The 26,001-nt window shown below is 54.6% G+C and overlaps 1 protein-coding gene across 2 annotated transcripts in view; it reads right to left on the bottom strand.

Annotated features, from left to right (window-relative positions):
* SMPDL3B (sphingomyelin phosphodiesterase acid like 3B) overlaps positions 1 to 26,001 on the bottom strand; it is a 37,622-nt gene that overhangs the window by 9,386 nt on the left and 2,235 nt on the right. The window contains exons 1-6 of one of the 2 annotated variants that reach the window (XM_073317492.1): positions 22,612 to 22,771; positions 14,573 to 14,786; positions 10,587 to 10,684; positions 7,637 to 7,780; positions 6,553 to 6,725; positions 6,211 to 6,391 (exon numbers count right to left, since the gene is read on the bottom strand). In XM_073317492.1, the coding sequence (XP_073173593.1) occupies positions 6,211 to 6,391; positions 6,553 to 6,725; positions 7,637 to 7,780; positions 10,587 to 10,684; positions 14,573 to 14,786; positions 22,612 to 22,678 (877 nt within the window). In that variant the 5' untranslated portion in view covers positions 22,679 to 22,771. Of the gene's footprint in view, positions 1 to 6,210; positions 6,392 to 6,552; positions 6,726 to 7,636; positions 7,781 to 10,586; positions 10,685 to 14,572; positions 14,787 to 22,611; positions 22,772 to 26,001 lie in introns of those variants that run through there. The other variant, XM_073317493.1, reaches the window with a different exon arrangement.

The following is a 26,001-nucleotide window of genomic DNA, read 5'->3' as shown; positions in this document are numbered from 1 at the left end:
GCCCTCAGCCCGGAGCCCCCTCTGCACCCAACTCCCTCCTAGAGCCCGCGCCCCTCAGCCCGGAGCCCCCTCCTGCACCCAGCTCCCTCCCAGAGCCCGTACTCCTCAGCCCGGAGCCCCCTCCTGCACCCAACTCCCTCCTAGAGCCCGCGCCCCTCAGCCCGGAGCCCCCTCCTGCACCCAACTCCCTCCTAGAGCCCGCGCCCCTCAGCCCGGAGCCCCCTCCTGCACCCAGCTCCCTCCCAGAGCCCGTACTCCTCAGCCCGGAGCCCCCTCCTGCACCCAACTCCCTCCCAGAGCCCGCACCCCTCAGCCCGGAGCCCCCTCCTGCACCCAGCTCCCTCCCAGAGCCCGCATCCCTCAGCCCGGAGCCCCCTCCTGCACACAGCTCCCTCCCAGAGCCCGCACCCCTCAGCCTGGAGCCCCCTCCTGCACCCAGCTCCCTCCCAGAGCCCGCACCCCTCAGCCCGGAGCCCCCTCCTGCACCCAACTCCCTCCCAGAGCCCTCAGCCCGGAGCCCCCTCCTGCACCCAACTCCCTCCCAGAGCCCACACCCCTCAGCCCGGAGCCCCCTCCTGCACCCAACTCCCTCCCAGAGCCCGCACCCCTCAGCCTGGAGCCCCATCCTGCACCCAACTTCCTCCTAGAGCCCGCGCCCCTCAGCCCGGAGCCCCCTCCTGCACCCAGCTCCCTCCCAGAGCCCGTACTCCTCAGCCCGGAGCCCCCTCCTGCACCCAACTCCCTCCTAGAGCCCGCACCCCTCAGCCCGGAGCCCCCTCCTGCACCCAGCTCCCTCCCAGAGCCCGCACCCCTCAGCCCGGAGCCCCCTCCTGCACCCAGCTCCCTCCCAGAGCCCGCAACCCTCAGCCTGGAGCCCCCTCCTGCACCCAGCTCCCTCCCACAGCCCGCACCCCTCACCCTCTCCTGCACCCAACTCCCTCCCAGAGCCCGCACCCCTCAGCCCAGAGCCCCCTCCTGCACCCAGCTTCCTCCCAGAGCCCGCACCCCTCACCCTCTCCTGCACCCAACTCCCTCCCAGAGCCCGCACCCCTCAGCCCGGAGCCCCCTCCTGCACCCAACTCCCTCCCAGAGCCCTCAGCCCGGAGCCCCCTCCTGCACCCAGCTCCCTCCCAGAGCCCGCACCCCTCAGCCCGGAGCCCCCTCCTGCACCCAACTCCCTCCCAGAGCCCGCACCCCTCACCCTCTCCTGCACCCAACTCCCTCCCAGAGCTCGCACCCCTCAGCCCGGAGCCCCCTCCTGCACCCAACTCCCTCCCAGAGCCCTCAGCCCGGAGCCCCCTCCTGCACCCAGCTCCCTCCCAGAGCCCGCACCCCTCAGCCCAGAGCCCCCTCCTGCACCCAGCTTCCTCCCAGAGCCCGCACCCTTCACCCTCTCCTGCACCCAACTCCCTCCCAGAGCCCGCACCCCTCAGCCCGGAGCCCCCTCCTGCACCCAACTCCCTCCTAGAGCCCGCACCCCTCAGCCCGGAGCCCCCTCCTGCACCCAACTCCCTCCTAGAGCCCGCACCCCTCAGCCCGGAGCCCCCTCCTGCACCCAGCTCCCTCCCAGAGCCCGCACCCCTCAGCCCGGAGCCCCCTCCTGCACCCAGCTCCCTCCCAGAGCCCGCACCCCTCAGCCCGGAGCCCCCTCCTGCACCCAACTCCCTCCCAGAGCCCTCAGCCCGGAGCCCCCTCCTGCACCCAACTCCCTCCCAGAGCCCGCACCCCTCAGCCCGGAGCCCCCTCCTGCACCCAGCTCCCTCCCAAAGCCCTCAGCCCGGAGCCCCCTCCTGCACGCAGCTCCCTCCCAGAGCCCGCACCCCTCAGCCCAGAGCCCCCTCCTGCACCCAGCTCCCTCCCAGAGCCCTCAGCCTGGAGCCCCCTCCTGCACCCAGCTCCCTCCCAGAGCCCGCACCCCTCAGCCCGGAGCCCCCTCCTGCACCCAGCTCCCTCCCAGAGCCCGCACCCCTCAGCCCGGAGCCCCCTCCTGCACCCAGCTCCCTCCCAGAGCCCGCACCCCTCAGCCTGGAGCCCCCTCCTGCACCCAGCTCCCTCCCAGAGCCCGCACCCCTCAGCCCGGAGCCCCCTCCTGCACCCAGCTCCCTCCCAGAGCCCGCACCCCTGAGCCTGGAGCCCCCTCCTGCACCCAGCTCCCTCCCAGAGCCCGCACCCCTCAGCCCAGAGCCCCCTCCTGCACCCAGCTTCCTCCCAGAGCCCGCACCCCTCACCCTCTCCTGCATGCAACTCCCTCCCAGAGCCCGCGCCCCTGACCCCGGAGCCCCCTCCTGCACCCAGCTCCCTCCCAGAGCCCGCACCCCTCAGCCCGGAGCCCCCTCCTGCACCCAGCTCCCTCCCAGAGCCCGCACCCCTCAGCCCGGAGCCCCCTCCTGCACCCAACTCCCTCCTAGAGCCCTCAGCCCGGAGCCCCCTCCTGCACCCAGCTCCCTCCCAGAGCCCTCAGCCCGGAGCCCCCTCCTGCACCCAGCTCCCTCCCAGAGCCCGCACCCCTCAGCCTGGAGCCCTCTCCTGCACCCAGCTCCCTCCCAGAGCCCGCACCCCTCAGCCCGGAGCCCCCTCCTGCACCCAGCTCCCTCCTAGAGCCCGCACCCCTCAGCCCGGAGCCTCCTCCTGCACCTAACTCCCTCCCAGAGCCCGCGCCCCTCAGCCCGGAGCCCCCTCCTGCACCCAGCTCCCTCCCAGAGCCCGCACCCCTCAGCCCGGAGCCCCCTCCTGCACCCAACTCCCTCCTAGAGCCCTCAGCCCGGAGCCCCCTCCTGCACCCAGCTCCCTCCCAGAGCCCGCACCCCTCAGCCCGGAGCCCCCTCCTGCACCCAGCTCCCTCCCAGAGCCCGCACCCCTCAGCCCGGAGCCCCCTCCTGCACCCAACTCCCTCCCAGAGCCCGCACCCCTCAGCCCGGAGCCCCCTCCTGCACCCAGCTCCCTCCTAGAGCCCGCACCCCTCAGCCCGGAGCTCCCTCCTGCACCCAACTCCCTCCCAGAGCCCGCGCCCCTCAGCCCGGAGCCCCCTCCTGCACCCAACTCCCTCCTAGAGCCCGCACCCCTCAGCCCGGAGCCCCCTCCTGCACCCAGCTCCCTCCCAGAGCCCGCACCCCTCAGCCCGGAGCCCCCTCCTGCACCCAGCTCCCTCCCAGAGCCCGCGCCCCTCAGCCCGGAGCCCCCTCCTGCACCCAACTCCCTCCCAGAGCCCTCAGCCCGGAGCCCCCTCCTGCACCCAACTCCCTCCCAGAGCCCGCACCCCTCAGCCCGGAGCCCCCTCCTGCACCCAGCTCCCTCCCAAAGCCCTCAGCCCGGAGCCCCCTCCTGCACCCAGCTCCCTCCCAGAGCCCGCACCCCTCAGCCCAGAGCCCCCTCCTGCACCCAGCTCCCTCCCAGAGCCCTCAGCCTGGAGCCCCCTCCTGCACCCAGCTCCCTCCCAGAGCCCGCACCCCTCAGCCCGGAGCCCCCTCCTGCACCCAGCTCCCTCCCAGAGCCCGCACCCCTGAGCCTGGAGCCCCCTCCTGCACCCAGCTCCCTCCCAGAGCCCGCACCCCTCAGCCCGGAGCCCCCTCCTGCACCCAGCTCCCTCCCAGAGCCCGCACCCCTGAGCCTGGAGCCCCCTCCTGCACCCAGCTCCCTCCCAGAGCCCGCACCCCTCAGCCCAGAGCCCCCTCCTGCACCCAGCTTCCTCCCAGAGCCCGCACCCCTCACCCTCTCCTGCATGCAACTCCCTCCCAGAGCCCGCGCCCCTGACCCCGGAGCCCCCTCCTGCACCCAGCTCCCTCCCAGAGCCCGCACCCCTCAGCCCGGAGCCCCCTCCTGCACCCAGCTCCCTCCCAGAGCCCGCACCCCTCAGCCCGGAGCCCCCTCCTGCACCCAACTCCCTCCTAGAGCCCTCAGCCCGGAGCCCCCTCCTGCACCCAGCTCCATCCCAGAGCCCTCAGCCCGGAGCCCCCTCCTGCACCCAGCTCCCTCCCAGAGCCCGCACCCCTCAGCCTGGAGCCCTCTCCTGCACCCAGCTCCCTCCCAGAGCCCGCACCCCTCAGCCCGGAGCCCCCTCCTGTACCCAGCTCCCTCCTAGAGCCCGCACCCCTCAGCCCGGAGCCTCCTCCTGCACCTAACTCCCTCCCAGAGCCCGCGCCCCTCAGCCCGGAGCCCCCTCCTGCACCCAGCTCCCTCCCAGAGCCCGCACCCCTCAGCCCGGAGCCCCCTCCTGCACCCAACTCCCTCCTAGAGCCCTCAGCCCGGAGCCCCCTCCTGCACCCAGCTCCCTCCCAGAGCCCGCACCCCTCAGCCTGGAGCCCCCTCCTGCACCCAGCTCCCTCCCAGAGCCCGCACCCCTCAGCCCGGAGCCCCCTCCTGCACCCAGCTCCCTCCTAGAGCCCGCACCCCTCAGCCCGGAGCTCCCTCCTGCACCCAACTCCCTCCCAGAGCCCGCGCCCCTCAGCCCGGAGCCCCCTCCTGCACCCAGCTCCCTCCCAGAGCCCGCACCCCTCAGCCCGGAGCCCCCTCCTGCACCCAACTCCCTCCTAGAGCCCTCAGCCCGGAGCCCCCTCCTGCACCCAGCTCCCTCCCAGAGCCCGCACCCCTCAGCCCGGAGCCCCCTCCTGCACCCAGCTCCCTCCCAGAGCCCGCACCCCTCAGCCCGGAGCCCCCTCCTGCACCCAGCTCCCTCCCAGAGCCCGCACCCCTCAGCCCGGAGCCCCCTCCTACACCCAACTCCCTCCCAGAGCCCGCGCCCCTCAGCCCGGAGCCCCCTCCTGCACCCAGCTCCCTCCCAGAGCCCGCACCCCTCAGCCCGGAGCCCCCTCCTGCACCCAGCTCCCTCCCAGAGCCCGCACCCCTCAGCCCGGAGCCCCCTCCTGCACCCAGCTCCCTCCCAGAGCCCGCACCCCTCAGCCCGGAGCCCCCTCCTGCACCCAGCTCCCTCCCAGAGCCCGCAGCCGTCAGCCCGGAGCCCCCTCCTGCACCCAACTCCCTCCCAGAGCCCGCGCCCCTCAGCCCGGAGCCCCCTCCTGCACCCAGCTTCCTCCCAGAGCCCGCACCCCTCAGCCCGGAGCCCCCTCCTGCACCCAACTCCCTCCCAGAGCCCGCGCCCCTCAGCCCGGAGCCCCCTCCTGCACCCAGCTTCCTCCCAGAGCCCGCGCCCCTCAGCCCGGAGCCCCCTCCTGCACCCAGCTTCCTCCCAGAGCCCGCACCCCTCAGCCCGGAGCCCCCTCCTGCACCCAACTCCCTCCCAGAGCCCGCGCCCCTCAGCCCGGAGCCCCCTCCTGCACCCAGCTCCCTCCCAGAGCCCGCACCCCTCAGCCCGGAGCCCCCTCCTGCACCCAGCTCCCTCCCAGAGCCCGCGCCCCTCAGCCCGGGGCCCCCTCCTGCACCGAACTCCCTCCCAGAGCCTGCACCCCTCAGCCCGGAGCCCCCTCCTGCACCCAGCTCCCTCCCAGAGCCTGCGCCCCTCAGCCCGGAGCCCCCTCCTGCACCCAACTCCCTCCCAGAAAGGAACTAATATAACAGCTGTTCTAAGATAAGTAGCCGCCTATTTTGAATTAACTTAACTATATTCTACATGTTTTAAGACTGCAATCTAACCACTGAATGACATTATGTTAATTAAAAGACAAGTTTAGTATAGTGTTAATAGCCTCAATGCCATAATTGTGATCATTTTGTTTTAAATTAGGAAAAAAACTTGTATACAAGGGTCCCACAAAATCTATTAGCCCCAGGCCCACAGGGGAGTTAATCTGGCTCTGTCTGTGGCTCCCACTCAGAGAGCTCCATGGCAGACACTGACCAGTGAGTTACGCGGGCTGGAAAGATCTGTGCCACTACCCCATAGGGCCTCAGCAGGTGGGGACGGAGTGCCTGGAGGACAGTCACCAGGCTCAGGTGGGGCAGTGCACTCTGGCCCTGCACAGTGCTGGGAGGCAGGAAGACTCGCCGAACAGTAACACCGGCAGGCTTACAGGTCTTGCCACACCATGGTGACAGCGGTTTTCAGCAAAGGGTCCCCTGATTTGGTACTGACAAGTCTATGTGCTAGAATAGACTGGACCAAACCACCGTCCATTCAATTTCAGAGAGTGTGATGCAGAACAAGTCTTTCCTAGCATTTGGGGAACGGTTACAGAGAACCATGGTCAGTAATGGGATGTTCTCCTAGAGTGGACGGGGCTGTGGGTGAATGGCTCAGACCAAGCCAAGGAACGGTACCTCCATTGCTGTAAAACATCCGAAAGCTGTCAGTGTGATGGTGCCCAAAGAACTGGGCCGCTATCACTGCATGGTGCTGCTGCACGATCTCTGTATAGCGTTTGTTAAAGTGCTTCCGGAACCAGGATTTGCTCTGCTTCTTCTCAAAGAAGCCAGGCGGGATGTGCCCTGCAATATAGACCTACAACAGGAAAGAGCCGGGCTGAGTACAGACTGAGTGCGTGCGCCCAAGCAGAGTAGAGGCTCTCCAGGGTTTCTAGACTAAGGAGGAGCTCAGCAGCAGAAGGGGCTTCCAGGAGGGACATTCCAGGGTGGGAGAAGTCAAGAAGAAAACAGTTTTACCATTTCTTCTGCTTTTGACGCATTGGTCAGCACATCTTCCAGCCACTGGAACTGCCCACTAGGGTCCTCCAAGCCAGCTGTCTGATTATTGCTATCATAGTACAGATTGGTGTTGAGGACAATCATTCGTCCTTTGGTATTGGGACCAAGCAGCTTCTTGCTGTAGAAAGCACCTGCAAAACACAACCAGCAGGAGACGGACCTGATGGTACAACATTTGCTGGCTTTTGTGCCCCAAATTCCCCTCCTGTTTCTACCTCAGGTTCAGCTCCATGGTGATAGCTATGATGGGAGCCCTAGTCTGGGCACGGCTGCCAGCACATTGAACACCATGTGCTGTGGATCTGATCTGAGCAGGGTTAGTGGATGATGGTTAGCAGACCAGAAGCTTCCTAGAGCCCTGCCTGCATCAGTGCTCCCAGAGCTGCTTCCAGCCATGCAGCTGAAGTGCTGGTCATGCAATGATGGGAAAGGTTTTATGAAGAAGCTCAAAGTGGCCCAGCACACCACTCTCCTGCATGTCTGGGAGTTTGTAAATGCATCCTTTGTTCCTGTTCAAGGAGGACACGTTCATCTGGAGTAAAATTATTTCAGGGCAGTCTATGGCTCTAGTGTAACCAGCACTTCCACCCATGGCTGCCTATGTCAGACCAGGATTAAGGGAGGCTCTGAGTGGTGACCTGCGCAAGTCAGTCCAGGAGCTGGAGAGACAGCAAGAACCACGGGCTCTGTCTGAGTCCCACAGCCTCAGACCCTCATATTCATTACAGCCCAGTCCTACATCTTCTGTACTATAAGGGACACTCCTAGGCCACCCTTCTCGTGCAACTGTGAGAAAGCAGGAGAGATTGAGGTACAAGGAACCATCTTTCCTTTTCTCATGTGTAAGTGAATTCAGAGCTGGTGAGTGGCACCAGGTTGGCAGCCTATTGCTAGGGCCCTTCCTCTAGCTGCAGATATGCCCAAAACTGCCCTATCTGTAGAGGGCAGCATTGCATGGGCAGCATGTCACTGGGGATTCCTCCGCCTTCTTCCCCCAGCAGTGCAGACAGCGGGAGCTAGCCGTGCCGGATGACGGGCATGCCTGCTTTGAATGCCGGGATGGAGGCGCTGCCGAGCCATGAGCGCCACAGTTCTGCTGTGGCGTTGTAGATCCTGTGCGTCTCAGCTGGGAACTGGTTCTTGGGATGGAAGTCATGATTGCCCATCGCAGGATAGACTTTAGTGCCTGGAGAAAATCAAGAGAAAACATGAAGGAACTTGTGGCCTGTTTTGGTGCTGGAGTGCAAGAGAGTTAAGGGAGAGGACAGAATGGCTCAGGGTAGGGCAAGAGGATATGGGGCCAGTCAATGCTAGGTCACCCCTTCGCAGGGCAGGAATGGCTGAATGACATTCCCATCCAACATGGTGGTCTCAGCCGAGGGGCTGGGGAACAAAAACGCTAATAGGCCCCTTGTGAGCAGCCTGAGGCCTGGACAGGGTTTGGAGTGAATTCCCCTCTCGTGCATGGAGACATCTGCACTGGGGACACCTGTGGTGTTCTGAACTGCTGCAGCTCCACCAAAATACCTGTAGCAAACCTAGGGAGAGAAACCCTGCCCCTCACCCCCGGACAGAGGGCCAACACGTCCCAGTGAGGGGCTATTTTGAGGGCTTTAAGTAGAGTCTAGGGAGGAATTGTGCAGGTCAGTCCTTGGGGAGGAGCTGTTTAGGGGAGCACTTGAGGAACTGCTTAAAGTCAGCACCTGGGGAGCCATTTATAGTGAGTGACTTAGAGTGAGCACAAAGGGGATAGGGAGTGCTTAGGGTGAGCACTCGGGGGGGAGGGGGGGAAGAGGATAGGACTGTTGGGTGAGCCCCCGGCGAGGAGCTGTTCAGGGCGAGCACTCGGGGGGCGGGGGGGGAGACTGTCGGGTGAGCCCCCGGTGAGGAGCTGTTCAGGGTGGGCATTTGCAGGGACATGGAAGCTGCCAGTTTCCAGAGCCGCAGCCTGGCACCTTTTGCCAGCAGTGCAGTCAGCTGTGGGAAATGCTGACTGACTCCATGCTGTGCACATTTCACCCCTGCAGGAGCACTGGAGAGACACTCACTCAGGAGGGGGCCTTTTGCACTAGACCGCTTTCAGAGTAACAGCCATGTCAGTCTGTATCCCCAAAAAGAAAAGGAGTACTTGTGGCACCTTAGAGACGAACAAATTTATTTGAGCATGAGCTTTTGTGAGCTACAGCTCACTTCATCGGATGCATTCAGTGCAAAATACAGTGGGGAGATTTATATACACAGAGAACATGAAACAATGGGTGTTACCATACACACTGTAAGGAGAGTGATCAGGTAAGGTGAGCTATGACCAGCAGGGAGAGCCGGTGCGGGGGAGGGGGGAGACTTTTAGAGTGATAATCAAGGTGGGCCATTTCCAGCAGTTGACAAGAATGTCTGAGGAACAGTGGATGGGGGAGGGGGAGGGGGGGAGAAATAAACATGGGGAAATGAATGTTATAATTCTTGACGTCTGATTTGTGTCCATTTATTCTTTTACGTAGAGACTGTCCAGTTTGGCCAATGTACATGGCAGAGGGGCATTGCTGGCACATGATGGCATATATCACATTGGTAAATGTGCAGGTGAATGAGCCTCTAATAGTGTGGCTGATGTGATTAGACAGCAACCAACCTGAAGCAAATACTCACCAGCAACCACACACCACACAACAGAACCACTAACCCAGGACCGTATCCTTGCAACAAAGCCCGTTGCCAACTGTGTCCACATATCTATTCAGGGGACACCATCATAGGGCCTAATCACATCAGCCACACTATCAGAGGCTCGTTCACCTGCACATCCACCAATGTGATAGATGCCATCATGTGCCAGCAATGCCCCTCTGCCATGGACATTGGCCAAACTGGACAGTCTCTCCGTAAAAGAATAAATGGACACAAAGCAGACGTCAAGAATTATAACATTCAAAAACCAGTCGGAGAACACTTCAATCTCTGTGGTCTCTCGATTACAGACCTAAAAGTGGCAATTCTTCAACAAAAAAAACTTCAAAAAACAGACTCCAACGAGAGACTGCTGAATTGGAATTAATTTGCAAACTGGACACCATTAACTTAGGCTTGAATAAAGACTGGAAGTAAAACTATTTCTCCATGTTTATTCTTCCCACCCCCCTCTCCCCCCCCCCCCCGTTCCTCACACGTTCTTGTCAACTGCTGGAAATGGCCCATCTTGATCACTACAAAAGGCTTTTGTTTTTTTCCTCTCCTGCTGGTAATAGCTCACCTTACCTGATCACTCTTGTTACAGTGTGTATGGCAACACCCATTGTTTCATGTTCTCCGTTTATATAAAATCTCCCCACTGTATTTTCCACTGCATGCATCTGATGAAGTGAGCTGTAGCCCACAAAAGCTTATGCTCAAATAAATTTGTTAGTCTCTAAGGTGCCACAAGTCCTCCTTTCCTTTTGCACTAGGTTTCTCAAGTGGGCAGCCGTGGCCCCTCCGAGGAATGATCCACGTTTGGTTTTCCAGAGACACAGTTCAATTATGGGCTTGATGTACTTTGCTGGGGCATTCCAGTGCTAGGCCAGCATCTCTCCACTGATCTGGTGGGTCCAGCCCCAGTGTTGGGATAATTTCTTCTCCCCATTGCTGAGATGTTCAAGCAGGAGAGGAGGTTTCCAATGGTTTTTTTCACCATGAATTATTCAAAGGCTGCTGCTATTCCAAACTTCCCCCTTGCAGTGTGTTGCCCCTTCAAGAGTGAAGCTAATCAGAGACCATAAGGGTGTTCTGGACCCCCTCCACCCCTCCCAGGCGTAGAGTTTATAAATCATAGGAAGGGGGACAAATATTCCCTCATATCCCAAGTGTGCTAGATTTCTTGACCCCTTAGATGGCTGCCCCTTCTCTAGATCTGCCATCTCTATCTGGCTGAGCTGGTCTTTCCTGCCAGTGGGATGCTGGGTCAGATATTCTCTGCACTGCCACCTTCTTGGTTTGTCAGCTCAGGTGAATCGTACCTGGAAACGCCCGTTTTATCAGAGCAGTCAAATTGGCAATTATTTCCAGCACTGCTTCTTCTCCAAGTTTCTCATTGGGGACATGAGGGGTATCGTCACTGGAAAACAGCACAAACATCACATGCAGCTAGCAGTCTGAAAGGGAAGAGTCTGTATGCAGAGTTGTGATAACCATGTCAGTCCCAGGATACTAGAGAGTCAAGGTGAATAGGTGTAAAAGCTACTTCCTCACTCACCTTGTCTCAGGGAAGCACCTGCACACACAATAGTAAAGGCAGCCTGTAGGTAACTTACGCCTAGCATGGGGATGTGATTTCACGTGAACATTTGGGGAACTGTTCAGGGCAAGAGTCTGTTCCATTTTGTTCAGCTTTTTCTTTTTACATTAGAAATCTGGGTCTGGCTATACTCTGTTGTTTCTGGAAGATGCCATGAGGTTATGAGTTACACATACCAAGAGAATAAATCCTGATTAACTGAGGGGAAATAAAGCTCTTTGTTTGTAACGCACCTGCCTGCCTGCACAGCTGGAGAAAAGCCCATTTGTTAGAGATGCAAACTCCCACCTCTTTAATCAAGGGCTCCCAACTCTGCTCTCTGGGTGCTCCAAGAAGGACCTCCAGCAGAACCGGAGAGCAGACATGACATTCCCCATATGTCATAGAATCATAGAATATCAGGGTTGGAAGGGACCTCAGGAGGTCATCTAGTCCAACCCCCTGCTCAAAAGCAGGACCCATACCCAATTAAATCTCCCAGCCAGGGCTTTGTCAAGCCTGACCTTAAAAACGTCTAAGGAAGGAGATTCCACCACCTCCCTAGGCAAGTGTTTCACCACCCTCCTAGTGAAAAAGTTTTTCCTAATATCCAACCTGAACCTCCCCCACTGCAACTTGAGACCATTACTCCTTGTCCTGTCCTCTTCCACCACTGAGAATAGTCTAGAACTATCCTCTCTGGAACCACCTCTCAGGTAGTTGAAAGCAGCTATCAAATCCCCCCTCATTCTTCTCTTCTGCAGACTAAACAATCCCAGTTCCCTCAGCCTCTCCTCATAACTCATGTGTTCCAGACCCCTAATCATTTTTGTTGCCCTTCGCTGGACTCTCTCCAATTTTTCCACATCCTTCTTGTAGTGTGGAGCCCAAAACTGGACACAGTACTCCAGATGAGGCCTCTCCAATGTCGAATAGAGGGGGACGATCACGTCCCTCGATAGGCTCGCTATGCCCCTACTTATACATCCCAAAATGCCATTGGCCTTCTTGGCAACAAGGGCACACTGCTGGCTCATATCCAGCTTCTCGTCCACTGTCACCCCTAGGTCCTTTTCCACAGAACTGCTGCCTAGCCATTCGGTCCCTAGTCTGTAGCGGTGCATTGGGTTCTTCCGTCCTAAGTGCAGGACCCTGCACTTATCCTTATTGAACCTCATCAGATTTCTTTTGGCCCAATCCTCCAATTTGTCTAGGTCCCTCTGTATCCTATCCCTGCCCTCCAGCATATCTACCACTCCTCCCAGTTTAGTATCATCCGCAAATTTGCTGAGAGTGCAATCCACACCATCCTCCAGATCATTTATGAAGATATTGAACAAAACCGGCCCCAGGACTGACCCCTGGGGTAGTCCACTTGATACCGGCTGCCAACTAGACATGGAGCCATTGATCACTACCCGTTGAGCCCGACAATCTAGCCAACTTTCTACCCACCTTATGGTGCATTCATCCAGCCCATACTTCTTTAACTTGCTGACAAGAATACTGTGGGAAACCGTGTCAAAAGCTTTGCTAAAGTCAAGAAACAATACATCCACTGCTTTCCCTTCATCCACAGAACCAGTAATCTCATCATAGAAGGCGATTAGATTAGTCAGGCATGACCTTCCCTTGGTGAATCCATGTCAAACAGCCCCTTTTCAAACCAAGTCTCCCAGACTCTTCTTTAGTGTCATACCAAGGGGCACAAAGCTGTTTGCAAACCCTTCTTCTGGTGCCTTGAACAGTGCACAGCTCTGCGTCCAATGACTCTGCTAACGGCATCGGGCCAGGAGAGCGAGTGCAGCCTAGGGGCTGTCAGTCATGGTGCCCACTGCGTGACCGCTGTGGGACTGCCTGTGTGCAGAAGGGACTCCTGGCCTGAGGTGCAGGGGTCTGGTTATGATTTGTGGCGGGGTACTAGTCGGACTCCGCCAGCAGCAGGTTCCTGAGTTGTTAGGTAACTAGATTAACTCCTTCGTGCTCTGTAACGATTGGTCAATTGTTAATACGTACACTGTATATGTTACCAGTTCTCTGGTGCTATCTGGCCAGGAGATATCTGCTAGCCAGGCTGCCCCACTGTGACTCTGCCTGACCCACACAGCTCCAGTGTGGATGGGTTCACTTCTAGAATAAAGGCTATTGTTTAAATACCCACCGAAGGCTCCAGAATTAGTTATCTCGAACCAGAGGAACCTGCAAAGGAGCACTCCTTCCTGCCTGAGAAGAAGTGTCTGACAGCAACACATGCCTTACTCCTAGGTAGTTGAAATGTCCCCAATGATACACAAGGGAGAACTTGGGAAAGGCTGGCCATATTTAGCAGCTTCTTCATTAGTGAGGACAGCAACTTCTGCTTCTTTATCCTTGTCTCCCCTATATTGCGCATGCAGCTGCTGCAGCAGCTTGGGAGCAAGGCCACATATCTCCTCTGTCTTGGGATGCTGCTGCCCTTGCTCCCCAGCTCAGCCCAGGTCTCACATTGCAAGCATGTCCAAATCCCAAGTGGATACTGTAGCAGGACCCCAGAATAGCCTCCAAATACAGTTTTGAGGTTCACTCTTCCCTAACCATTGTCCCAGCCCAGCCTGTACCTTCTACCAACACTGCTGGGAGCTCTGGACTCCTGAGGCATGCTGCAGGAATGGCCATTCTACAAATAATTAGGAGAAATAAATGGATAAGCAGTGTCTTTTTCTTAAAGCCCCAGCTTCTGGAGTCTTGTGATTATGTGGGAATCTCCATTTTCAGTTCTTTAACACAGAAGTTTCTAGTTCTCATGGCTATGGACCCCTCAACGACCGATTGCATCTAACTCTCCCTCTCCCCCCAACTTTATCATCTTTTAAATCTCATTATTTTAAAGCCAGTTTCATGATTTAAATGGGGTTGACTCATTATGCCACTGTGCAAGACATCTGGGATTCTGTGTGCAGCTCTGGTCAGCCACACTCAAGAAAGAAATATGGGTTTAAGAACCCGGAACAGGAGCAGAGAAGGGCTACTAGGATGATCAGGCAAATGGAGAGCCTGTGTTACAACAAGAGACTAGAAGAGCTTGGCTTGTTTAACCTAGCAAAATGAAGGCTGAAAGGGATCCGTACTGCTCTCTAGAAATACATTAGGGGGTAAATGCCAGGGAGGGAGAAGGGCCCAAAAGGTATTTAGGTGGCTAACACCCACTGCAAGTTAGGTGTTTAAATGCCTTTGAGGATCTGGTCCAAGAGCTATTTGAGCTAGAAGACAATGTTGGAACAACAAATGGGTATAAATTGGTCATGAATAAATTTAGGCTGGAAATTGGAAGACGGTTTCTAAACATTACAGGAATGAGGGTCTGGAACAGCCTCCCAATAGGAGCAGAGAGAGCGAGAAACCTTACTAGTTTGAAGAGGGAGCTTGATAAGTTTATGAACGGGATGATATGATGATAGAAGGAGACTAGATCTGATGAGCTGGAGGTCCCTTCCTGGCCTGTGTTCCTATAATTTGGGAGCACTTGAGACTGGCAATAGTGGATCAGATTCCTCTGTAACTGAGTGGGGGCTCTCTCTGCAGCCACACATTTGCTAATTGCAGAGTAGCAGCTATTACCCGAAGGTGCTCATGTGCACTGTGAGTAGAATTCAACGTGTTTCTGCACATGACACCTAATCACAACATTCATAGGGCATGATCACATGATAAGTCCTATCTTTCACTGCTATGCATGGATGGACTCCTTACCCAGTCCAAAGGATGAAGTCTGGATCAGGCAGGATCTCCTTCATGGCATAAATGGAGGAGTTTATGAGAATCCAAGGAGAATCACACATGTAATTTCCCCATGTGCCTGCATCGGACACTGGCTGGGAGCCAGCAGACGGACACACCTGGAGAGGGTCTGTTGCCACGCTGTATTCTGGGTCCAAATGGAGGTCTGTGATATGCCAAAAGTGACCTGCCAAAGACAGAACAAACACCACCATGCAGTGCAATCAAACACCGGAAGTAGCTGTGCCAGCTGGGAAGCCATGAGGTCAGAGAGCGTTATACAGCTAGATTTCGATTGGAATCATTCCCTTTGCAGATACTGGTATTCCCAAACCAGCGTCCATGTGGGAAGTTTACTGACATAACTTCCAAGCCCGCAGTAGAGGCTCAGTGGGGAGGGCTCTGGCCTGGGAGTTGGGAGACCTGTCTGCAATTCCCTCCTCTGCCACAGACTTCCTGTGCGACCTGGGGTAAGTCACGTAGTCTCTCCAAGCCTCAGTTCCCATCTGTAACAAGGGGATAATAGCAGTGACCTGTGTCCCGGGGGTAAATACAGTACAGAGTGTTAGGTATTCAGATACCTGGCCCCCATCAGTGCAGTAAGTACCATAGACAGACAAGATAATACTATACAGCACGGTCCAAACACACACTGCTGGGCAGTGCAATTCAAACTAACCACTCAGTGCACACAGCTGCAGAGACTGAGGGTCTGTTAGAGCTAACAAGACAATGTACCTGCAGTGGGTGGACAATCCCTGACCTAGGTAATCCCTACCTGAAAGTTAAACATGCCTTGTGTCTTCAATAAACTCAGCAGTGCTGCATCATGAGAGGGTTGGGGGCTTCTACTTCCACCATAAGACCCCATACTACAGTCAAGCAAATGATTAATAGAATTATTATCAGTGTGATGGTTTCCAAAAGCAGACCCCAGCATGTGGCCACACTACCCTAGTAGAACCCCTGGCCAAGCCAGAGTGCAGAACTTGGATTTTGGGCAGCTAAATCTCAGCTGGGGTTAAAGCACGGCTAGGGTCAGAATCAAAGCAAGGAGCCTGCCTGAACTGAGCAATCTGGAAGAGGGAGAGATGGGGGTTGCTCCCCAGGACAGAAAAGCTGCCCTGTGGACATCTCCCTGTTGTTGCTTGGTGTCTGCAGGAGAGGCTTTGCTGAGTGGTGCTGTGTTGGTGGAACAAGCCCTCGGTCAGTGGGAGACCCAGAGAGGATTTGGGGTTTTCTTAACTGCAGCCTCCTGTGCAGTGCCTTCGCCCCTTCTTCGGGGGCAGTGCAGACCTGGCAAACCCTCTGCACCGGCGCTGCGGGGGAGCCTCCTGCAGACGGAGCTCGGGGGCTGTTAGTCACCACTGCTCTGGGCAGATGGCACAGCCATCCTGGCAGCGCAGCAGCGGGAGATCTCTAAAGGTGCTGTCACAGACGCTGTCAAGCTGGCAGCGTTTCGGCTGGGCCCTTCCCCTGGAAGGGCTGCCCTGGGTTCTGCAAGGGTGAGTGAACGGTTTCTTTAAAATCTGCAGCAAGACAAGGGCAAGGAAGTTTTCAGGCAGGAGCTGCCTGCTGAAGCAGGAACAGACAGATGCCAGGCAACTGCAGGGAGATGATGGTTGTCCTTACGCTAATCAAGTTCCTTGTTTAGTGCTGGAGGAAAGTGACTCCTCCTGCGATTCTTTATTGTGTTCTCTGCACATAGGGGTTCTGGGGAAGCCAGCACTTTCCAAGCTGAAGCTCTTTGCTCCACAATGCTTTTTGACCCCGTGGCCGCATCCACCTTCTGCTGCCAGGACCCCATCCCCCAGTGGAATCCACAAAGGAGCAGCTGCAGTTTAGTGGAGTGGGAGAATGGAGGAGCAGGCCATAGAGCCAGCAATCCCCTTTCTATGGGCCCCCTTCTGGTTTTTGCTCCTCTTGGTTGTAGCAGTGAAGCGGAGCCCCTGCCCTCCATTTACAAAACATTAGCCTGGCCTGGCTGTCTGCTGAGTAGCATTTCAGGGGAAGAGTTTAGTTCTGACTTGATCTTCTCTCTGAGGGGAGCCATTTCCCTGACTCCCTGAGCTCTTGCAGCAGCTGAGCACTTGTTTACTCTACGCACGCACAAGAACCCCATTCCCAGACTAGTATCTGGAAAGGACTGAGCTCTGGTTTAAGTCATACTGCAGATGGCAAGTGAGTTCTGGGCTCCATCAGCTACAGGTGAGCTTTTGACTGACCCTGCCTCTATTCAGAAAGGATGGGCTCCATCTAAACCAAAACAGGACCAGACTGGTGGCATATAAAATGGAAAAGGTCATAGACGTGTGTTTAAACTAAGGGCTGGGGGAAAGCTAGCGAGTGTGGAGAAGCACATGGTTCAGACAGAGACATCCCTTAGGGGAGGTTTTATTAAAGGGGATTCTCTACATCCTCGCAAAGAGAGGATAGAAGTTGATAAAGTACAGGTAGGAACTGAAAAAAGTCCCATCGCTACATCACATAAAGGCAGACAACGTAAGACTGACAAATCTTGTAAGTGCTTGTCTACAGATACAAGAAGTTTAAATACTATGATGAGTGCACTTGAGTGCCTGGCATTAAATGAGGATATGGATATAATAGGTATTACAGAAACTTTGGTGGAATGCTGATAATCAATGGGACACAGTAACACCAGGGTACAAAACATATCGGAATGACAGAGTAAGTCATGCTGGTGAGGGAGTGGCACTATATGTGAAAGAAAGCGTACAGTCAATATAGTCAAAATCTTAGATGTATCAGTGGGGCCACTAGACAAAGAAGCACTCAGGGAAGACTAGGCCATTGCGGATGAAGCTAAATGAATTCTTTGCATCGATCTTCACTGCAGAGAGTCTCACACCTGAGCCGTTCTTTTTAGGTGACAAATCTGAGGAACTGTCCTTGATTGCGGTGTCAATAGAGGAGGTTTGGGTACAAATTGATAAACAGTAATAAGTCACCAGGACCAGATGTATTCACCCAAGGGTTCTGAAGGAACTCAGATATGAAATTGCAGAGCTATCAGGGCCAGCTCTAGGTTTTTTGCCGCCCCAAGCTCCGAGAGCACAACTGCCCAAGGGTGGCCGGACGCCGCCCCTGGAATTGTGCCTCCCCAAGCACGTGCTTGCTTTGCTGGTGCCTAGAGCCGGTCCTGAGAACTGCTAACTGTGGTATGTAACCGACACTTAAATTGGCCTCTGGAGACTGGAGAATAGCTAATTAAGGCTGATTTTTAAAAGGGCTCCAGAGGCAACCTGGCAATTACAGGCCAGGAAGCCTAGCTTCAGTACCAGGTAGATTGGTTGAAATTATTGTAAAGAACAGAATGATCAGACATATAGATGAACACGATTTGTTGGTAAAGAGTCAACATGACTTTTGTAAATGGAAATCATGCCTCAGTCTATTTGAATTCTTTGAACTGACCAGAAAACAGGGATAAGGGTGATCCAGTGGATACTGTGTATTTGGACTTTCAAAAAGCCTTTGATGATATCCCATGACTCCTTACTTTGCCCAAGAGCCTTTGGCAGGGGACAAGAGGGAAGGCAATCTCATGGATCATAACTGGTTACAAACAAAGCTGAACCAAACAGTGGGAATAAATGGTCAGTTTTCATAGCAGAGAGAGGTAAATACCAGGGTCCCCCAGTGATCTGTCCTGGGACCTGTGCTGTTCAACATGTTCATAAATGATCTGGAAAAGGGGTAAACAGTGAGGTGGCAAGGTTGCAGCTGATACCAAATTACTCAAAATTGTTAAATCCAAAGTAGACTGTGAAGATTTACGAAGAAATCTCACAAAAGTGGGTAACCAGGGAAGGAAATGGCAGATTTAATTCAGTGTTGATAAATGAAAAGTAAGAATGCACAATGGAAAATGTAATCCCAGCTATACATACAAAACAATGGGGTCTAAATTAGCTGTTACCACTCAAGAAAGAGATCTTAACGTCATCATGAATAGTTCTCTGAAAACATCTGCTCAATAGGCTGTGGCAGTCAAAAAAAGCTAACAGAAAGTGAGGAACCATTAGGAAAGGGATAGAAAATAAGACAGAAAATATCATAATGCCAATATATAAATCAGTGGTATGCCCACATCTTGAATACTGCATGCAGTTCTGGTCAGCCCCATCTCAAAAAAAAAAAAAAAAAAAAAAAAAGGATAGATTAGAACTGGAAAAGATACAGAGAAAGGCAACAAAACATCATAAGGGCTGTGTAACAGCTTCCACATGAAAAGAGATTAAAAAGACGGGGACTGTCCAGCTTGGGAAAGAGACGACAGAGGGGAGAAAAGACAGGGGTCTATACAATCATGACTGGGGCGGAGAAAGTGAATAAGGAAGCGTTATTTATCCCTTCACATTAAATAACATAGGATATGACCCAGTGATCACCCAGTGAAATTAACAGGCAGCAGGTTTAAAACAAACAAAAGCAAGTACTTCACAGAGTGCACTGTCAACCTGGGAAACTTGTTGCCAAGGGGATGTTGTGAAGGCCAAAAGTATAACCGGCTTCTAAAAAGAATGAGAGAAGTTCATGAAGGATAAGTCCATCGATATCTATTATCCAAGATGGTCAGGGACATAGCCCCATGCTGTGGGTGTCCCTAAGCCTCTGACTGCCAGATGCTGGGAGTGGACACCACGGGACGGATCACTCGATAAATTGCCCTGTTCTGTTCACTCTCCCTGAAGCATGGCTCTGGCCACCGTCGGAAGATAGGCTACTGAGCTATGTGGACCAGTGGTTGGACCCAGTATGGCCGTTCTTATGAGATTCCAATGTCCCAGCAGCAGCAGAGTCCCCAGAGTTCTGGTGTACAGTATTTCCAGGGTGGCTGACAGGCTGGAGCAGGGCTGACTGTGACATGTTTCTCTGTTGGTAGCACATCCATCACCCAGCAGGTTAAGGCCTGTAGTTCGGTGCTCCTCCTTTCCCTAAAGGTTCCCCAGTTCCAAATAAACATAAACCCCTCCTCTAAACACCATCATCTCACCCACACATTGAGAACTTGCAGTGCTGCCTGTCTAACCGGCCCTATGAGTGGAAGTGGAAGCATTTCAGAGAAAAGAAAAGGAGTACTTGTGGCACCTTAGAGACTAACCAAGTGAGTTGTAACTCACGAAAGCTCATGCTCAAATAAATTGGTTAGTCTCTAAGGTGCCACAAGTACTCCTTTTCTTTTTGCGAATACAGACTAACACGGCTGTTACTCTGAAACCTGTCATTTCAGAGAATACCACTAGGGAAGTCCTGGACTTCAATCTCCTTCCTAGCAGCCTAAATTTGGCCTCCAGGACCTTTCTCCTATGGTACCTACATGTCATGACCACTGGCTCCTCCCCAGCACTGCACATAAGTCTATCTAGATGTCTCAAGAATCTTCAAGCTTTGCATCTAGCAGGGAATTCACCATGCGGTTCTCCTGGTCATCCAAACACAACTATCTGTATTTCTAATAACTGGATTCCCCACTACTATTACTTGTCTCTTCCTAATAAGTGGGGTCCCCTCCCCCAGAGGGGTATCCTCAGTGTGAGAGAACAGCAGGACATCATCTAGAAAGAGGCTGCTCAGGGCAAATTTCTGGCCTGTCTCACTCAGATTTGCTGGGGGGGGGGGAGATGACCCCCAATTCAGTGAACTTGTTCAGCAACAGGGCAGGATACAAGCAGAGTGTTTCTCAAGCACTAGGAGCCGGCCCTGGCTGAGAAACCTGGCCATGCGCCATGGACTTGTGTCCGGGATCTGTGCATGATGCAAGTTGTGGGGAAGTGCTCTCTGCTCCCCACTGGAGCTGCAGTGCTGAATGTGCAGCTGGAATGGGTCAGGGATCCTTGACTTCACTGCAACCACGCAGGGGGCCTCACACTTGGAAGGGCAGAATTTTAGCACAAGGAGCATTGCCTCCTTTAAAGCTCCAACTGTGAGGTGCATTTAATACAGCTATAGATTACAAACAAGCACTCTCAGGGAGGCCATAGCCAGTGGTGAGCTGGAGCCGGTGCGCTGGAACCAGTTGTTAAATTTAGAAGCCCTTTTAGAACCGCGGGGGACAACCAGTTCTAAAAGGGCTTCTAAATGTAACAACCAGCCAAAAGTGGCGCCTTGGGCGCCGACCCCGTGGGTGCTCCGGGGCTGGAGCACCCATGGGGAGAATTTGGTGGGTGCAGAGCACCCACCGGCAGGTCCCCGCCCCACCCCCGGCCCCAGCTCACCTCTGCTCCGCTTGCACCCCTGAGTTACGCTCCACCCCGCTCTGCTTCTCCGCCCCCCCCCCCACCGCTTCCCGCGAATCAGCTGTTGGCGCGGGAAGCCGGGGGGCTGAGAAGCAGGGGGCGGCTTCGCGCTCAGGCCCAGGGAGGCGGAGGGGAGCTGGGGAGAAGGGGGCGAGGAGGGTCACCTGCGCCGCAGCAGCTAACCTTGGGCGGGGGGTGCAGGGGAACCGCTCCCCGCCCCAGCTCACCTCCGCCACCCTGGGCCTGAGCGCGAAGCCGCCGCCTGCTTCTCAGCCCTCCCAGGCTTCCTGCCGAACAGCTGATTCGCGGGAAGGCGGAGAAGCAGAGCAGGGCGGTGGGTTCAGGGCAGGAGGCGGAGCGGAGGTGAGCTGGGGCTGGGCGCGGGGAGCTGCCGGTGGGGGCTCTGCACCCACCAAATTTTCCCCGTGGGTGCTCCAGCCCTGGAGGTCCCAGAGAGCTGGCGCCTAAGGCGCCACTTTTGATGTGATCAGTGGGGGGAGCGGCCGCTCCCCCTGCTCCCCCCCAGCTACGCTATCCCACCTCTAGGAACCAGAGGAACCTGCCGGACGCTTCCTGGGAGCCGCCCCAGGTAAGCACCGCCGGGACTCCCCACCTCGCCCCCCGGCAGGTCCCTCGGGCTCTTAGGGGCAGGGCGGGGTGGGCACCCACTACGGTGGCCCACAAGACCCTCCTGCCCGGTTCTGGGGGCAGTCAGGGGACAGGGGTGGATGGGGCAGGGGTTCTGGGAGGGGGGAGCCGTCAAGGAATGTAGGGGGTTAGATGGGGCAGGAGTCCCGGGGGGCGGGGGCGGGCCACGACCCCCTCGTGGGGTGAGAAGGGAGCCGGTTGTTAAGATTTTGGCAGCTCATCACTGGCCATAGCAATTCAGAGCAGTCCCATAACCACACACAGCTATACACCTCGCCATCCCTTCCCCCACCCTAACCCCGTCTCTTGAGTTACGACGACACTTGGATTTCACATTCCTCAGGGCAGAGTGCGTGTCTGTTATCGGCTGGAGTCGACATATGGTGCCTAAACCCAACCCAATTAAAGGAACACTGTTAGCTTGCAGTCTAATTACTGAGTTAGGTTGTTCCAGGCCTCTCCCCCAGCCCCAAGGACCCTGCCAATAGCTTGTTTGTTTTTAAAACAATCTTTTTTCAATCTCATTTTCCTGTTTTTTTAAATATTCTCTCCCTTATTGCCCAGTGAAAAACACACACACACATACACACACACAAAACCAGCTGCCTTAGCCACCAGCCCCACTATGCTACCAAATAGACCACATGAACAAACTGGACAGAGAAGGCCTTTGCCCCCTAATCTCTGTCACTTTGGGGGTAACTTGGGGGTTGCTCGGATAGTAGATACACAGGGAACAAGTACAGAAGTGTGCCTTTTCTTAAGTTTGACATGTTTTTCCAGTAACAGGGGCAGGGCCCAGCTCTCTGCCATCCTGCCTAGCCCAATGCTTTCTGCCTGTGCCTCGAAGCAGGGGACGTCTCAACACAATCTTATGTCAGTGGCCAGATGGAAATAAACCTCATGAATGCAAAGAGAGCCAGCCATGCACTGCCCCAGAAGCCGTGGGTATGTTCATATCTTGCAGCCTATTTAAAGAGATGTGAGCAAGCCAAGTTTAGTTTAGAAATCATGTTATGGCAAAGCTCCCCTTGGAAGAAGCAGGCTTTCCCCCAGTCTAGAGCAACCAGGCGGCCACAGGAAGCTCAAGGAGGCTGTTACCTTGGACGGTGGCAGCAGTCACAATCCTACAGCACATTAGAAGCAGCAAGAATCTCCAGGAATCCATCTGGGACAAAGAGCTCTGCCAGCTGCTTCTGCTTCTGACTAATTACCCACTTCGCTGCAGAGAAGAGAACCAATCCCAGGACGTTGTTACCTCACCTGACTCTGTGGCAATGTGTGAAGTGGGAGCAACTTCAGCTTGCCTCAAGAAAGACGTTCTCAGCCAATGGCGGGTCACTTGCAATCAAGTCTGGGCACTGCTGCTGCTGGGAGTCCATGCAGGGAGAGGGGAGCTGTTTGATCATGTTTAACTGAACGCTCACTTTGCTCTATTTCCTCCTAGTATGTTAGCTACCCCCTTGCGGACATTCACCAGAGAGGCTGTAGCACCCACACAGGGACAGAGGAGTGGTGGCTTGCATTGCCCCACTCAGCAGCTTATAGGGGGCCAATTCAATCCCTGGCATAGGCAAGGGTGAACTACAGTATTCTCCCACAGTACTCTTCCCAGCAAGTTGAAGAAGTATGGGCTGGATGAATGGACTATAAGGTGGATAGAAAGCTGGCTAGATTGTCAAGCTCAATGGGTAGTGATCAATGGCTCCATGTCTAGTTGGCTTCCGGTATCAAGTGGAGTGCCCCAGGGGTCGGTCCTGGGGCCAGTTTTGTTCAATATCTTCATAAATGATCTGGAGGGTGGTGTGGATTGCACCCTCAGCAAGTTTGCAGATGACACTAAACTGGGAGGAGAGGTAGATACGCTGGAGGGCAGGGATAGGATACAGAGGGACCTAGACAAATTGGAGGATTGGGCCAAAAGAAATCTGATGAGGTTCAACAAGGACAAGTGCAGAGTCCTGCACTTAGGACGGAAGAATCCAATGCACCGCTACAGACTACGGACTGAATGGCTCGGCAGCAGTTCTGCAGAAAAGGACCTAGGGGTGACAGTGGACGAGAAGCTGGATATGAGTCAACAGCATGCCCTTGTTGACAAGAAGGCCAATGGCATTTTGGGATGTATAAGTAGGGGCATTGCCAGCAGATCAAGGGATGTGATCGTTCCCCTCTATTTGACATTGGTGAGGCCTCATCTGGAGTACTGTGTCCAGTTTTGGGCCCCACACTGCAAGAAGGATGTGGAAAAATTGGAAAGAGTCCAGCGGAGGGCAACAAAAATGATTAGGGGTCTGGAACACATGACTTATGAGGAGAGGCTGAGGGAACTGGGGATGTTTAGTCTTCAGAAGAGAAGAATGAGGGGGGATTTGATAGCTGCTTTCAACTACCTGAAAGGGGGTTCCAAAGAGGATGGCTCTAGACTGTTCTCAGTGGTAGCAGATGATAGAACAAGGAGTAATGGTCTCAAGTTGCAGTGGGGGAGATTTAGGTTGGATATTAGGAAAAACTTTTTCACGACAAGGGTGGTGAAACACTGGAATGCGTTACCTAGGGAGGTGGTGGAATCTCCTTCCTTAGAAGTTTTTAAGGTCAGGCTTGACAAAGCCCTGGCTGGGGATTGGTCCTGCTTTGAGCAGGGGGTTGGACTAGATGACCTCCCGAGGTCCCTTCCAACCCTGATATTCTATGATTCTACAGGTGAACCTCTGAGCTGGTGGCATTCTCCAGGGAGGCCTCCTGGCCTCTTTTGGCTGCTTAAGTCAGCAAAAAGGAGGCACAGTGCAGGGGTGAATTCCCCTCTTGGGGTCTGAATATTTAGCTATCTCAAAGACCTACCTGCAGTGCAGATTTCAGGTGGCCTGTTTGCTCACCTGGTAGCCAGGCTCAGGACGCTTAGCTCTTCTCTTCCCTCACACACCACTCCCTTCCCACCTCATCACTTTTGTTGCTTTTCTCAGAATTTGTTCTACTTTCTTGGAACCCTTCTGGGGGCAGGTGCCTGGAACGGCATGCAGAGTTCAGGATGTTGTTGCTCCAGTCCTTCACAGAAAGGACATATCACCTCCTTGCTCCATTACATGACCCTTCTGTGCAGGTGACACCCAAAATCACAGGAGCTACCACACCACATTGCAAAGTCTTGCCTAGTTCACCGTGCACTCCTAGTCCAGGGCTCTCGCAGCTGGTCCTGCTTCCCAGTTTTCTCCCATCATTTGCCTGAAATATTTTTCCCCATACGTATGAGCTGTATTATTCCAAGTGGAGAGAAATAAATCAGCCAGCAGCCCTACCAAACCCACCACCTCATAGACTGTTCTGATAAATGGTGGGGGGGGTTTCACTTTTATGGACAGCCAGCCAGCCAATAGCTATAAAGTCCCTCTTAAAAAGAACAGGAGTACTTGTGGCACCTTAGCGACGAACACATTTATTAGACATAAGCTTTTGTGGGCTAAAATCGACTTCATTGGATACATAGAATGGAACATATAGTAAGATTATATATATATATACACACACACACATACAGAGAAGGTGGAAGTTGTCATACAAACTGTAAGAGACTAATTAATTAAGATGAGCTATTATCAGCACGAGAAAAAAACTTTCATAGTGATAATCAGGATGGCCCATTTAGACAGTTGACAAGGTGTGAGGATACTGAGCACAGGGAAATAGATTCAATATGTCTGCAGATACAGACTAACTCGGGCTGCTACTCTGAAAGTCCCTCTTAGTAGCTGTTCTCTCATTGCTCACCTGTAAAGGGTTAAAAAGTCTCACTGCAATGCATAGGAAAAAGGAAGGGAGTGGGCACCTGGCCAAAAGAGCCAATGGGAAGGCCAGAACTTTTTAAAATTGAAACAAGACTCCCCTTTTGTCTGTCTGGGGTTGTTCTCCTGGGGAGAGGCAGACAGGGTAGCTATGCTGTAAGAAGAAAAGGAATACTTGTGGCACCTTAGAGACTAACCAATTTATTTGAGCATAAGCTTTCGTGAGCTACAGCTCACTTCCTCAGATGCATACCGTGGAAACCGCAGCAGGCTTTATATATACACAGAGAATATGAAACAATACCTCCTCCCACCCCACTGTCCTGCTGGTAATAGCTTATCTAAAGTGATCATCAGGTGTGGTCAGGTATGAAAAATCATCAGTATCATGCCTAGAAACTACTCATTTAAAACCCCAGATATGTGAGTAGATCAGGAAATGTCTAGGAAGACACGATTATGTTTATTCCTTTTATTTTGTTTTGGCTTGTGGATTCCTCTGTGCTAACCCCAGGTACTTTTGTTTTGCTTGTAACCTTTAAGCTGGGCCTCAAGAAAGCTATTCTTGGTGCTTAATCCTTGTAGTTGCTCTTTTAAAATCTAGCAAGAGCGAGTTCCCAGATGTATTTTTTCTCTTTTCTTAATTAATAAAATTTACCTTTTTTAAGAACACAATTGGATTTTTGTGTCTTAAGAGGTTTGTGCACGTTGT

The sequence above is a fragment of the Lepidochelys kempii genome, chromosome 19 (genome assembly GCF_965140265.1).
Source record: "Lepidochelys kempii isolate rLepKem1 chromosome 19, rLepKem1.hap2, whole genome shotgun sequence".
Lineage (NCBI taxonomy): Eukaryota > Metazoa > Chordata > Testudines > Cheloniidae > Lepidochelys > Lepidochelys kempii.
This window is presented reverse-complemented; position numbering and strand designations above follow the sequence as displayed.